The sequence below is a fragment of the Spinacia oleracea genome, chromosome 1 (assembly GCF_020520425.1).
Source record: "Spinacia oleracea cultivar Varoflay chromosome 1, BTI_SOV_V1, whole genome shotgun sequence".
Taxonomy (NCBI): Eukaryota; Viridiplantae; Streptophyta; class Magnoliopsida; order Caryophyllales; family Amaranthaceae; genus Spinacia; species Spinacia oleracea.
Window position 1 is genome coordinate 36,012,032 of NC_079487.1, and position 12,143 is coordinate 36,024,174.

The 12,143-nt window shown below is 39.5% G+C and overlaps 1 protein-coding gene and 1 long non-coding RNA gene across 2 annotated transcripts; one reads left to right on the forward strand and one right to left on the reverse strand.

The window, feature by feature from the left end:
- The first annotated feature begins 1,415 nt into the window (after positions 1-1,415).
- Positions 1,416-3,363, forward strand: LOC110806191 (uncharacterized). Its single transcript, XR_002538241.2, has 2 exons — positions 1,416-2,953; positions 3,077-3,363. It is a non-coding gene; the product is annotated as an uncharacterized lncRNA (long non-coding RNA).
- A 1,373-nt stretch (positions 3,364-4,736) lies between these two features.
- On the reverse strand, positions 4,737-5,800 carry LOC130463811 (uncharacterized). Its single transcript, XM_056833071.1, has 2 exons — positions 5,678-5,800; positions 4,737-5,441 (listed from the first exon to the last, which is right to left on the reverse strand). The coding sequence occupies exons 1-2, from the start codon at positions 5,798-5,800 to the stop codon at positions 4,737-4,739; spliced, it is 828 nt and encodes a 275-aa protein (XP_056689049.1).
- Positions 5,801-12,143: the final 6,343 nt, after the last annotated feature.

The window sequence follows — 12,143 nt, forward strand, 5'->3', positions numbered from 1 at the left end:
TCATATGTATAGTGTTATAATAGTTCTAATTGTATTAAGAAACCTAATATGACTAGAATTGTACAATTTATATCCTAAGAGAATTCTATTCTCTATCACACCCCCGCAGTCGTAGTGGGAGGAGAGTGTACACTAAGACTGGATTTGAAATCCATAAATAGTTGTCGCGGTAGGCCTTTTGTGAAAATGTCTGCAAACTGATCAGTGTACGTAATCAAACGTTTCGGAGCTGAAGGATATAAATGTAACCCATGATCAATGGTGCCCTGAATGTAACGCAAAATGTGTTTTAATGCATCATAATGTGGCTCCCTGGGGTCATGCATAAAAAGACATATTTGTTGTTCCGCATAAGAAATATCAGGGCGAGTAAAGGTCAAGTACTATAGAGCACCTGCCAAGTTGCGGTAGAGAGTAGGATCAACAACAGAAGGATCTGCGTCAGCACTAAGTTTGGACTTAGTATCAACCGTTGTGGCCGTAGGTTTGCAGTTCGCATTCCTGCACGTTTCAAAATTTCCTGTGCGTATTTTTGTTGTGATAAGAACATACTAGAAGGAGTTCGGGTAACGAAAATACCCAAAAACTAATATAGTGGGCCTAGATCGGTCATCGGGAATTCCGATTTGAGTTCTCCAATAATATGCTCACGTAGGCCATCAGATGAGCATGCTAGAACAATATCATCTACGTAGAGTAGCAAAAAGCTGTATGCATGCCATTATTGTAGACAAATAAAGATGAGTCACTCTTGGTACCATTAAAACCGTTGCGCATCAAATAGTATGCTAACCTTTGCTACCATGCTCGTGGCGCTTGTTTCAGACCATACAAAGATTTCTTTAATAAGAAAACATAATTAGGAACATGTTTGTCGACAAAGACAGGAGGTTGATGCATATAAACAGTCTCTTTAAGGTTACCATGTAGGAAAGTATTTTTGATGTCTAACTAATGAATAGACCACCCTCGAGCCGTAGCAAGGCTCAAAACAGTACGTATAGTGGCCGGTTTGACCACTGGACTAAATGTCTCATCACAATCAACACCCTTTTCTTGTCCACTGCCGTTTGCAACCAAACGAGCTTTGTGTCTCTCTAGATCACCTGAAGATTTTAACTTATGTCGAAATAGCCAAAAACAATTAATAATATTAGCATTTAGTGGCTTAGGCACCAAATCTCATGTCCCTGTTTTAATAAGAGCACCATATTCATCTTTCATTGCTGCATTCCAGTTGTAGCTGAGAGATTAGGGAAATATAAGCACCCAAACACGTGTATGTGATCATACGACGGGATATTTCCAAATAAAGCTTGACATGGAGTGATGTTAGTAAGGGCCTTTGTAGGTAATATGTTGAGGAGGTAAGTGTTCGTCTCAAGCCCATGATGCCAATATGGGGGGGGGGGGGGGGGTTGAGGCATGAAAGAGAAGGGTACGCCATACACATGCTATTGTTTATAGTGCGAATCATACGCTATGCCTTTCCATTTTCGGAGGAAGTGTGTGGACATGAGAAACGAAAAATCAATCCATTCCTAACACAAAATAGCTTAAATGGATCATTGTCAAATTCACGACCATGGTTACTTTGAAATGATTTTATGGGTCTCTCAAATTGGGTTTGAACATAAGCCCAGAAGTCTAAAAAGGTCTGGAATGATTGATATTTGTAAGCCAGGGGATAGTCCACACATAATGGGTGAAATCATCAATAAGAACAAGATGATATTTATGGCCTTTATTGCTACGAATAGGAGAAGTTCATAAATCGACATGAATGATATCAAAAGGGCAAGAAGTAGTACTAGTTGATTGATAAAAAGGCAATCTTGTATGTATCCCATTGTGATAAGAATCACAAAACATGGAGTCATGCTCCTTATTAAAACTAACAAATTTATTTTTCCTAAGAAAACTTAAAGCAGCTTCACCGGGGTCTCCTAGACGACTGTTCCAGGTGGATGGGGAGAGTCCAGCAAATGTAGTAGCTAAGAATGTGGATTGGGCCGAGTTCACTACAAGAAAATGGTGATTTTAAAACTGAAATTTCCGACCGTAGGAAAAGTAATTTTATCGACTAATTAATAGGTAGTCGTTAAATTCAACTTTTACCGACTAACATTTGGTGGTCGGTAATTTACGACTACTTTACAGGTAAACTACGACTACTAAATTGTCGTTAATAAAGTCGACCAAAACAAATTTTCGAAAAAAATTACTGACTACTTTTACCGACCAAATATTTTTACCGACTACCCAATGTAGTCGGAATTTACCGACTACTTTGAGGTTGGTCGTTAAAATAAAGTTTACCGACTACTTTGTAGTTGGTAAAAAAAAAACCGAAAATTCTAACAACTTTTCGAAAAAACTTACCGACTACTTTTACCAACCAAATATTTTTACCGACTATCTAAGGTAGTCGGAATTTACCGACTACATTTAGCTTGGTCGTTAAAATAAAATTTTACCGACTACTTTGTAGTTGGTAAAAAAAAAAAAAAAAAAAAACGGAATTATTTTCCGACCAAAATAGTGGTCGTTATTTTTTTAAATCATAAATTTTCGTTCATAACCCCATCACAAACTGAGAACCCTAGAAGCCCATTACCGACTACTCTTATTATTAACCAAACCCTAAAACCCACCCTTACATTTGCTCACATTCACTATCTCTCTTTCTCACAGCCGCTCAAACTCATTCTCTCACCTACCTCCTGTCTTTCTCTCACTTGTCTCCTACCCCTTTCTTTAGATCCCCCATCTTTCTCTCACATTACCTCCATCTTCGTCTCTCTCATCTCCATTTATTCATTTTAAGTTAAGAAATAACAAAATCAAAACAATATATATAAAAAACTTCAAGAACAAATTCGAATAACAATTTTGGGTGCTTGTGTTGATTTGTCCTCTTCATCTCTTGTCGTTTCCCCATGGAGAACAAAAGGTTGGTTGAACTTATTACCTTTATTTTATCTATTATGAATTTCGTGTGATATTTGTAATTGTTAGAGTTGGAATTTGATAGAAATTGTTGTGTTTTTGGTTGAATTTGCTTTTTGTGAATTAGGGTCGTGGTGAGTGGGGCGAGAAATCAGATCGGACAATTTGGTTTTGATTTTTGTGAATTTCGTGAAATCAGATCGAGAAATCAGATCGAACAATCAAATCGAACAAATCAGATTTCAGAGTTGGAATTTGTGAATTTAGGTTTTGTGATTTCGTGTGGTATTTGTTTTAGATTAGATCAAGTATTGTAATTTTTTTGTATTATTAGATCTAAGTTGTTGGTATAAGTATTGTAATCCTTATACTCCTTGATAACTCTTGATGATATAAAAGTTTTGGTTTTATTTTTTTGCTGGATTAATAATATGAAAGTGGTTACATTTTTGTTTGGATTAAAAAATTTGCATTTTTGCTTGGTTTGAAACTGGTAACTGGAATGTCCAGTTACTGGTTTCAGTTTTTTTTATTTTTAAAAATAAAGTTACCAACTTCTTTTGTAGTTGGAAAATTACCGACTAAAAAAAGTAGTCGTTAATTTATCGACTAACAAAGTAGTCGAAAATTACCGACTACTTTTTTTAGTCGGTAATAATCCGACTACAAATGTAATCGGTAACTTTTCGACTATTTGTAGTCGGTAAAGTAGTCGTAAATGTTTACCGACTACTTTTTAGTCGAAATCTGTCCAAATTCCGACCAGGGTATCACCGACAACCTTTTCGGACTACTTTTAGTCGGTAAATATATTTGCGACCAAAAACACTCTTTTTCCGACCAATTTTTACGGTCGGAAAATCGTCGTTTTCTTGTAGTGGTTGTCAGTGGTGGGGTAAAGCTCTCCCGAACTATATATCTCGTAATTATGCTCCCCGCAGTGAGGTCCTTCACAGAGAAACCAAAAGGGTCAAATTCTATAAAAACATAATTATCAGTTGTGAATTTACGTATGGAAATTAAGTTAATAATAATTTGAGGGGAAAGCAACACATTTTTAAGGGCTAGAGCATGGTTAGGATGGGGGGGAGGGTGGTGTGAGTGTGACCATAACCCGTTATTGGAAAGAGATGACCATTACCGACTAAAATATGATTACTAGTGCGCAACTTAAAAAGGGGTAAGAGTGTACCGACATTGTTTATTGTTATAACGGATGCAAAGAAATATTAAATAACATAAATAAAGAAACGCAGAGATTTAACGTGGTTCACTAACAATGTGTTAGGTACGTCCACATGCAGAGGGGAGGAAAGTTTTATTGATCTTGAGGAGTACAGATTACAGAATACGACTAGGTTATGACCTAAAGAGTTTATATAGCACTCTCTAGACAAATGCGGAAAAGCCCAGAAAATAGGCCCAAAACAGATAACCCTAGTCCTGAATAATAGATACCGTGTTGGGGCATTGCAGTAAGGGGCTTGACCGATTTAAGGCATTATCTAACATTTGTCATGTGAGAAGTAGCTCCCGAGTCCATGTACCAATTCTCCTCTGGTTGGTTTAGGCTCATGGTAGAGAATGCATTCCCGAGCTCCGTTGGAGTGTAAAGAGTGCCATGATTCTAGACTGCAGGGTAGGCCCGTTGTCGTGGCCTTGGGATGGGGCCCAATATGATAGATGGGGAATGATGTCCACGCCACTGTTGCTGGACCGGATTGGTGGGATAAGGGAAAGGAGGTTGAGCCCAAGTTTGTTGATGTTGCTGCCACTATTGAGGGGGATTAGGTTGATGTTGTGGGGCGACCCATGTTGAGGGGGATTGGGCTGATGTTGTGGGGCGACCCATGTTGAGGGGGGTTGGGCTGATGTTGTGGGGCAACCCATGTTGAGGGGGATTGGGCTGATGTTGTGGGGCAACCCATGTTGAGGGGGGTTGGGCTGATGTTGTGGGGCGACCCATGTTGAGGGGGATTGGGCTGATGTTGTGGGGCGACCCATGTTGATGTTGTTGTTATTGTTGTTGGACCTCCACCACGACCCCTGCCCTGACCCCTTACACCATCGCGGCCACCACTGTGGCCTCCACTGCGCCCACCACCTCCACAACCACGCGGTTGGTGTGGTTGATTAGGAGGGTGGGGATTGTCTTGTTGGGCCACAAAATCTTGAATTTGGCCTTGTTGATCATTAGTCCTCCTTGTTTCTTCGAGTCTAAGACGTGATCGTGCCTCTACAAATGATGGAAGTGGGTTCGTTTGCTGGATCATGGTAGCTACTGTGTCAAAGTCGGTGTTAGTAACACGTGCAACAAGACGGAGAACCATCTTTTGTCCGGAAACATCTTGATCAACATTAGAAAGTTGGCCACTGATGTTCTTCAACTCTTGACAATAAGCAGTAACATTGGGAAAATTATTAATATGTAATGTATTAAACATATGCTCAAGATAAACGACCCTTGTATTTTTGTTATCCTGGAAAATATCCTGTATTTTATTCCAAATTTCTTGTGCAGTAGAACCCTTTTTGAGGATTGTTTGTAATAGATCGATGGAGATTGTGCCATAAATCCACCGTTTCACAATAACATGCATATATCTAGACTAGTCCACATTACGTCTGTTATGTTGGAGGGACGAGGAGTCATAGGATCTATGTGATCTAAACCATTGTATGCACAAGCATGATTAGAAAATAATTCAACCCAATTAGAGTAGTGTACCTTTTCCATATCAAGAACCAAAGGAATTGCGTTCTTAATGTTATTGACCGCGTGAGCCGGATGAAATTCATTGTTGTTCGGAGGAGGAGGGGTACCATCAGTTACAGAAGATCCTTCAACCATGCTGAAGGAATAAAGAGTTGTATGTTGGGAAAAGTTGGTGCGTAAGGATGAATATGCGGAAGCGGTGGCGAATAATTACTCAATTGCAGACCACTTTCCCAGGGATAGGATACGAGAGAAAAGAAAACGGATTTTTCATGAAATGCCCCTGAGGTTTGCGTTAATGCACCAAATACCCCTAATGTTTCCAGAATGCACCAAATACCCCTGAGGTTTAAAACAATAACACAAAATACCCTTAATGAGCATTTTCCGTCCATTCCGTTAAGTCTCCGTTATCGTGAATTTATTTTTTTGTCCTTACTCAACCATTATCTCTACTAATCCTAATATTAACCCTTAATTATATTATTTAAACCCAAAAAAATTAACTACTATTTTTTTTTTAAAAAACCCAATTCCCTTTTCCTCTTTTCTTTGGATCTTCAACGGCAGCAGCACCATGGCTGCCCTTTTCTCTCCTCCTTTCCCTTGGCCTTCACTCTTAATTTCTCTCACATCCATGGAAGTTGTTCTTCATCTTCAAAATTCTAAAGCTTTTATAATCCTCTTCAGATTATTATTGATTGATGTTGTGATTTTGCCCCAATTCTTCTGAAATCAATTGAATTCAAATAATACCCAACTCTCCAAATCCCTCATAAACGATTTAATTGATATTACCCAATCACCAAAACCTGGTCTGTAGATTTGAAGGAGATGGTGGCTCTTGGGCGTTGGGGGTGGTGTCGATTCTTGGGTCACCGAATCCTTGGGGTGGTGTCGACTCTTGGGCAGCCGAACAAGAAGAAGGAGAGGACTTGAAAGTCACAGTTCTTCCCCAAATCACACCGGGAACAGAAATAGCAATGGAGGTGGAGATCGACGAGAAAGAGATCAAATCCGCCGGCGGAGAAGCTTTGACCGATGGGCGGCGAGGATTGCGTATTCACGGCTGGGAGATCGAGACTTCAAGAAGGAGAGAGAAAATCCAGCCACCGCGACCTCCGCCAGAACAAACACCTAGAGCTTATCGGAGAAGCCAATGTCGGAGAAACCAACGTCGTGGGTTCGATGATGATAGGAGACAGAAAAGATGAGATTTCGAGGGCTGATGAGGTTGATAATTGGGCCTCTATGAAGAAGCAATTTCAATGGTGAATAGTGGAAGAGGGTAGCGGTGGTGGTGATGGTGGGGGTGATTCTCATATAATGGTAATGGTGAAGAAGAGGAGAGAGACTTCCATGGGAAGAGGAAAGAATAAAGAAAAAGAAAGAGAAAGGAAGAGAAGAAAGAAAAGGGAAATAGAAAAAAAAAATTAGAGTTAAGTTAACGGAAAAGTTAACAGAATAGACGGAAAACAGTCAATAAGGGTATTTGATGATATTGTTTTAAACCTCGGGGGTATTTGGTGCATTCTGGAAACATTAGGGGTATTTGGTGCATTAACGCAAACTTCAGGGGCATTTCATGAAAAATCCGAAAAGAAAAATATTTGTGGAATTTTAACTCTCCAACCTAAGTTGTGATACCATGTTAGATATTGTGAAATTTCCTTGAATTGGAGCGTATTCCATTGATCATATATATAGTGTTATAATAATCCTAATTGTATTAGGAAATCTAATATGACTAGAGTTATACAATTTATATACTAAGAAAATTCTATTCTCTATCATATTTTTTTTCCAAAATTTTCTCCACTTTTTTAACCCTTAAAATTGAAAAAATTAGACGAAATTTCCCCCCTTTTTTCGTTTGACATCGAGTAGGGTTGAACATTTAAGCGGAAATAAGTGGCATAACCTAATCACACAAAAGAATATTGGAGTAGTGTTTATCCATGCATTGCAAGTGTTAATTTTATATGAAATCTAAAAAGATAATATTTGCGTAGAAAATGAACTTTACTTTTTAGTATGAAATTATATATTTTTTTTAATTCAAATCAATTCAAATAAGTTTTATGTGTTATAAGGTGAATAAAATGTAATCTAAGGTACAAAATAATATTTTGCAGCTCAAACTTAACTCGAACTAAAATACACCACAAAATATCCAAGACTAATAGTGATACATTTTCCATAATGAATGATAAACTCGAAAAAAAATGACCGACATTAACCGACATGCCAAGACATACTTGAATTTTACCTGGAAATACAACCTATTACCCTAACATTTCACCGAGCTAAAATATTACTCACTCGGTCCCTTAATACTCGCACCGTTTTCCTTTTTGGGCCGTCCCTTAATGCTTGCACCGCTTCTATAAATGGAAATCTTTACCTATATTATATTATTTCTCACACTTACCTACTACCCCACCTACACCCCTACTCCCTACAAAAAATCATTTAAAAATTCACACCCCACACTCACTACTCCTCACCCCTTACACATTTTCCACTAACTATATTAAAAAATACCCCACTATCAACTAACACCCATTAAATTAATAAGTCAATTCAACTGTCTTAAACTCCACACCGGTCAAACCGGTGCGAGTATTAAGAGATAGAGGGAGTAGCATTTTTTTTATAACAAAGGGTGGAATTAAACTGAGATTACCAGATTATTAGACATATGGTTAGTACTAAACTATCTATACTATACATATTTTTTTAAAAGAATATAAAGAAGTTTTTGTGTGCCACGTGGCACGCTGATTATGAGTATTTCATTTCATATAAATTTCGTTTATTTAAACATTTAGGAGTGGAGCATGTATAGGGCTTGAACCCCTGACCTCACGTTTAAATACTGAAGTGTTTACCTTTGTTACAAAATTATTTTTACACTTTCAGTTTTAATCCGTTTCTTAATGTTTTTACACTTTACTTTATTTTATTTTGGACACGAAAATTTACTATTTTACCATTATTACCCCACAATATTTACAATTTTCTGCTCACTTTTTCTTACTTATTAATTCTTTTTTCTTACATCCACCTCTTACTTTATCCATATTTTATTATATTCAACCAACTTTCTATTTTTGTCTTAATATTTGTGCAAATAGTAACCGTAAAGATCTTTATAAAACGGATGTAGTATATGTTTTCATTACAAAAAATACTAATAAATGTAATAAAAGGTAATTGATTAATAACATTTTCAAATAAAAATAATAAAATATTACTAATGCAGTAACTCGGGCCATCGCCCTGCCCTAATCACAAGTACTCTATAATACTCCGTAATGTTTTTAACATTTTGTCTTGGCGGTAATCACAAGTACTCTATTTTGATCAGTGTTTGCAATTTTTATGTACGATCTTATTTCAATCAAAAGTGACATAATAATATACTTCGTATTAAGAACATGTGCAGTTGATGCTAGGGGATTGATAAGGAGAGGAAAAGAATGATAAAGAGAGGGGAAAATAATGACCGGAGAATGTTGCTCATTTTCTCATTTGATTCCACACACAATACACATGTATCCTCACACAAGACAAAATAACTACTGTCAAGTGTCATGTCCTTGTGTACTATGTTGGATCTTTAGCAATATCAAAATAACCGACTAATCGACTACGGAGTACAGGTAGGGGTGTGCAAAACCAGGTTCAGTTATCCGTTATGAATTTATTTTGGGTAACAGTTAGTTTCGGTTACAAGAATGCCGACTCTAAACCGTATCCATAACTACCTGTACCCACTTTTTCGGATATCGGGTTTTTTCGGTCAGGTAATAGTTCAAATTAATAATACATCATCCAAAAAAATATAATACATCATTACATCAAGCAGTGAAAAATCCGCTATACTTTGGGAGCACAGTTGAAAATACCAATAATGGGTTCACAATACTCATGTACATTGCCAAGATGCAAGGTAAGGGAAAGGGTCCTTAACTTTGCTTGAATGTATAAAATAATGAACTTATATATGTTATTTGATGTTGAGAATGTGAGATATGTTTCTGGAGCTTGTTGTTTCATTATTTACAATTTCATGTTTAGGGCGTTGAATTCCATTTTCTTCCGGTTCATGAACACCAGTATTGGAAAAAAACTTTGAAAAAAATAACGTAATTTCGGACGGTTCGGTTACCCGCTTTTCGGGTCGGTTACCCACATGTGCGGATCGAGTTTTTTTTAAATTTAAAACGACTGACCCTAACCCTATTATTTCGGTTTGCTTATCCGCCTTTTCGGTTCGGTTTTTTCGGTTTTCGGATTCAGTTTTGGTTTTCCGGAATTTTTGCACAGCCCTAAGTGTAGATGAACACAAACTTTTTAGAAAGGTCCATATATGATAATATATTGTGTGGGTCTAAAAGAACAAGGTTATTCGCACATGTTCTGTTCTTGTAATTACCCTTATTGATGTTGTTTGGGCTCCCAATTGGACACCAATTGGGCCAACAGTCCAAAGCCCAATGACTCTATACAACAACATCAACCCCATTCTAACCTACTTGGCTTGTCAGCCACCAACAAAGGCCCAAGGCCCAATTGCAATAAATGACCTATGGGCATTTATTACACAAACACTATAAATAGGCCGCCAAGGCTCACACCTCAAGGTACGTCCAATTTATTGCCTTAAGACTACTCTCTCTAGAATCCGAGCATCGTTCTTACTTAAGCATCAGAGGGGCTTTCCTCGGAAACACCGCCGAGGCTAGTAACATTGTCATTGTGCAGGTAAATTCGGACACAACTCATTCAAGCAAGCAAGATCTTCAACACTAACGAAAAGGGCCTTCGTACGAAGCCCATTGTTTCAACACCGGAATAATTTGGCGCTGTCAGTGGGGAAGAACACTTCAAAGCCTTGAAAAATCAACCATTTTTGCTCTAAAAATGGATAACAACAATAGTCACAACGTTGATAACGATGCCATCATTCGCACGGATTCGGAATCTGAAGCGGAGATGCAACCACGGTTAGAGGCGAGGTCACAACCAAGCAGGGCTACGACCGCCATGACCGCAAGGCCACCAGTCCCAACCCGGGAAGAGCTCACCGCGGCCATAACCATCATGCAAAACTTCCTCTTCAACGAGAAGGAGCAAGGATTGGCAAATGACCGCCGACAAGAGAGGATCACTAGGCGGCGGCTGAACATGCCACCTAGTGAAGAGGTTGCTAGACCGGACCGAGTACTTCCTCCCATGTCAGGAACTCACCTCACATCAAAGTGGTTGGAAAGTACGTGGGATACTCAGATAAGGGCCCAACAACAACCAGAATGGTTCGCAAGGCCATCACCTACTCCACAAGCTCTTTAAAGGAAATCGACCACACAAGACACTCGGATCCGAAGCTCGGTACTCAGCAGGTTGAGACCATCGGTTCACGAGTGATTAGGTGAGTCGAGCAGATCCAGTGAGCGAACCGAGGTCAGCAGCCGGTCGGCGAGGAGAAAACACAGGAGGCATGGCAGGAGAGTGGTTCAGATCGCTGCCGAAGGGAACGGTCGACGGTTGGAAAGATCTGAAAGAAAAGTTATGCGTTCAGTTCGTGAGCAACAATCGCCCCGAGTGAACTACCGCCGAACTGACTTCCATCCAGCAAGAGAGATATGAGAGTCTCCGTCATTTCATGGCTCAGTTCATGAAGGAATCAACCAACATCCCAAATCTGCAGCCCGGCGTGGCAATCTTTGCTTTGAAGCACACCCTCCAGGAAGGGAGGTTCCGCGACAAACTGTCGATGAAAAACCCCACCAAGATAGCCGACTTACTCCAAATGGCGGATGCATTCATCAGAACCGAAGAGTTCAACAAAGCTGCTGCTAGATTGAAAAGGTCCTCATACCCGAGGGATATGAAAACCAATCAGAGTAAGCCCGAGGGACGAGGGTAGCTCAAGAAAGGGGAAAGAGAAACAGGGTGCGAGAGAGGCGAGCCCAAAGAAAGACGGGAGAAAGGGTGAACTTCAACCCAAATACACCAACTACACTCCACTCACTCTGCCCCAAAAAGAGATTTTCAGCATCCACAAGAACGATGAGAAGTGAAAACTGCCAGGAAAGCTCAGAACCAACCCCCTCCGCAGAAACAAGAACAAGTGGTGCGAGTTCCACGATGACTTTGGCCACCACACCGAGGAGTGTAACGCGCTGAAAGACAACATCGAGGACCTAGTCCGCCGAGGCTACCTGAAGCAGTACTTGTTAGACCGAAGGGAGGAAAAGGAAAAATCCACAAATGGCAAGCCATAAGAGCAAGCCCAGAAAAGGATCTACGAGGCCACTGGGCCAAAGAAAAACGACATCTTAGTGGTGTTCGGGGGGAAAAAGTCCAACCATGTCTGTAAGAAGCACTTAAGAGCACTTTCCCACCGAGTCAACTTCAGCGCTGTGGGGGATAACGAGCCCCATCCTCCAAACATGACCTTCACCGCTGA

Coding starts and splice junctions, on each gene's coding strand:
- LOC130463811 (XM_056833071.1), bottom strand. CDS start 5,800: ATGGTTGAAGGATCTTCTGTAACTGATGGTACCCCTCCTCCTCCGAAC. Junction 5,442..5,677: donor TGGTTCTTGATATGGAAAAG/GTACACTACTCT, acceptor AATAAAATACAG/GATATTTTCCAGGATAACAA.